The 3,560-nt window shown below is 29.2% G+C and overlaps 1 protein-coding gene across 1 annotated transcript in view; it reads left to right on the top strand.

The window, feature by feature from the left end:
• Positions 1-3,074: 3,074 nt before the first annotated feature.
• Positions 3,075-3,560, top strand: part of LOC122252484 (cuticle protein AMP4) — an 844-nt gene continuing 358 nt past the window's right edge. The window contains exons 1-2 of the mRNA XM_043014974.2: positions 3,075-3,161; positions 3,279-3,484. Coding sequence (XP_042870908.2) covers positions 3,153-3,161; positions 3,279-3,484 — 215 coding nt within the window. The 5' untranslated portion in view covers positions 3,075-3,152. The remainder of the gene's footprint in view (positions 3,162-3,278; positions 3,485-3,560) is intronic.

Below are 3,560 nucleotides of genomic sequence, written 5' to 3'. Positions count from 1 at the left end.
TTAATTTTTTTTATAAAAAATTTTTTTAAAAAAGGTTTTTATTTGAAATTTTTTTTTTTTAAAAATTTTTTAAATTTTTTTTAAATTTTTTTGGTTTTAAATTTTTTTAAAAAAAAAAAAGGGGGGGAAAAAAAAAGGGGAAAAAGGGGGGAAAAAGGGAAAAAAGGGGAAAAAAAAAAAAAGGGGGGGGAAAAAAAAGGGAAAAAAAAAAAAAGGGGGAAGAAAAAAAAAAAAAAAAGGGGAAAAAAAATTTTTGAAAGGAGCCTTTACTTTGTCGGACTTTTTATGGATGCTATTAACATTATGCTAAATGAAATATGCACTAATTAGTCACGCTGACTTAAAATTATCCCTTTTACATTTCCCTTTATGTGTCGTGGGTGCTTTTCATTTATTCACATCTTGGCATGATTCTTTTTATTTGCTTCCTTGTTCTGTATCAATTTCGAACTGATTTCTCTTTATGTTACATGGTAATCTATCAAAATTGTGAAAGTGTGATTACCTCTCAATCATTTTTCATGAGTAAAGATTTGTATCTGAATGTGAACCTGAACTATATTGAATTATTCTTAGTCACGAAATATAAGGACAATCTGGCGATAAAATAGTAATACGATTGAGAGTCTTAAAAATGGCACAACCTTGTGGGTACTTGAGAGTCGAGATGGCGTGCTCCCTTGTTCGATTCCTGTCGGCTGTCAGTTTGCAAAAAATATATTAGAAATCATGTTTATTATTATTATTATTATTATATATATATATATATATATATATATATATATATATATATATATATATATTTTTTTTTTTTTTTTTTTTTTTTTTTTTTTTTTTTTTTTTTTTTTTTTTTTTTGAAAATAGAGATGGTCCACGATTATTTTTTGGTTGGGGGAGGGGGATCTGAGGCCTGATAGGAATTCACAACCACTGCTCTAGGTTATTTTCTATAAACAATATAAAAATGAAGGAGAAACAACAATTATTATACGTCCAGTGTAAGTGAAATATCAAAGAGTTGAAATTATAACATTAGTGAGAAAAACAAAAAACAAAACTGTGATAAAGAAGAAATCACATTTATGTTATGTTTTCATCGGTAGGAACAGCGACCACTTGAGGAAGATGAATGAAATATTTGGTAAAATGCATACGTGTGGGGACATGACATATGCTCTTACACACACATACACACACACACACACACACACACACACACACTTACACACTCGCATATACATGTATATATGTATATATATATATATATATATATATATATATATATATATATATATATACATATTATACATATACATACGTATGATTTGACATACAGCGACATCTAAAACTGCATTGTATGCATATCATGGATACTTCCAGGTCATGTACCAAGATGAAATTTGAAAGAGTTAAACAGATACGCATGCATATACATACCTGTATATATGTATATATATATACATATATATACATACATACATATATATATACATATATATGTATATGTATATATATGTATGTGTGTGTATATACATACATATATACATGTATATCTTTTCCTTTTTACATGTATACATATACATGTAAACACACACACACACACACACACACACACACACATATATATATATATATATATATATATATATATATATATATACATATATATGTGTGTGTGTGTATGTATACATACACATCTCTCTCTCTCTCTCTCTCTCCCTTTCTCTCTCTCTCTCTCTATATATATATACAGACCTGAAGATGGGATCTAGATGGATCTTGAAACTCGTCTCTTTTTCAAATAAATCTATTTTTATGTATAGTGTTTTTTTGTACCATGTATATATATATATATATATATATATATATATATATATGTATATATATATATATATGTATATGTATATCTATATATTTATATATATATATATATATATATGTATATAAATACCTCTATATGCATATATATATGTATATATATATATATATATATATATATGCATATATATATACATATATACATATATATATTTATATATATTTATATATATATATTTATATATATATATGTATATATGTATATATATATGCATATAGGTAATATATATAGTATATAATATATATATATATATATATATATATATATATATATATATATATATATATGTGTGTGTGTGTGTGTGTGTGACAATGTCCTTATCATTATTACGTATATATATAATTTTCATTTTTTATAATTTTTTAATGTTCCCAATTAATTTTCTCATTTTTGATAAGATCTGAAAATGTATTAGTTTATTCAAATTCAAAGTTATTCATTTGAGTTTAACTCAATCTATAATCTAGCATAATTCCAGTTGAACTATATCAATCATTCAGTTTTTCATTTTTATATTTTTGTATTTGTTCAGGGTTTTTAAGACACAGCGAGACTAAGAATTCATTTTGTTAATGCAACTAATCATAAATTCATCCTAGTATGAATTGTATTTGCAAGATTATCAAAATGTTTTATATATTCATCATATCACTTCATATTTTATATATTCATCATACTTCATATTTTATATTTTCATCATATTTCTTCAATGTCTAGTTCACTCTCCTCCAGCGATCACTCACTAGGCGACCACTCACTTTTTTTTATATTAATGTTAAAATTGCGGTAATTACTAACTGTTTTTGCGTGTTTTTTTCTACTTATCTCCTGTACGCGGCTATGCGGTAACGGCGATGGAGCTGCAGGTCGCCGATCAGCAATAATTTTCCTGCAATTTCTTATTCGTTTCTCAGGAAGTCGTCGTGTTTTCTATCGCCTCCCTGTGGGTGTGCGTGTGTGTGTGCACATGGGTATAAAAAATCATATAAATAAATATACGTACATATATGAACGAAATTCAATGCGGCAAATGTGGGTGAAAGGTGTGAAGATATTCATATATATATCAATATATATATAAATATATATATATCAATATATATATAGAGAGAGAAAGAGAGAGAGAGAAAGCACTATCTTCCTCACATCAACAAACGTAAACTCAGGACAGTGTTGAAACGGCTCGACTGACCTCGTGTAGGCCTCTCACTTCTCGTATATATAACGCCGCAGCGTTCGCTGATCATCTCACTCGCACTCATAGCCTCTCAACATGAAGACTGTAAGTTCCGTTTTATCGATTTCAATCACATAATTATTTGGACTTTATTGATCAGTAATGTTCTTAATCGAATAGAAAGGGATTCGAGGAAGAATTTAAAACAACTAAAACTTTCAGGCCATCATCCTCGCCCTTGTCTCTGTGGCCATGGCCGCCAAACTGCCCACCGAGGACCTCCCTGTGGCCATCCTCCGAAGCAGCCAAGTCAACCCCGACGAGAACGGTGCCCACAGCTCCGACTTCGAGGCCGAGAACGGCATCGTGTTCCAGATGTCTGGCGCAGAGGGAGACGAGGGTGGTGCCAACATGGTCGGATACTTCGCGTAAGAAAACATCAAGTGATATTTCTCAGGTTTAGATTTCTGACAATAACCCAGAATGCAATGTATATAAGTACAC

The sequence above is a fragment of the Penaeus japonicus genome, unplaced genomic scaffold, assembly GCF_977035675.1.
Source record: "Penaeus japonicus unplaced genomic scaffold, GWHDUDI00000001_assembly GWHDUDI00000004, whole genome shotgun sequence".
NCBI lineage: Eukaryota > Metazoa > Arthropoda > Malacostraca > Decapoda > Penaeidae > Penaeus > Penaeus japonicus.
This window is presented reverse-complemented; position numbering and strand designations above follow the sequence as displayed.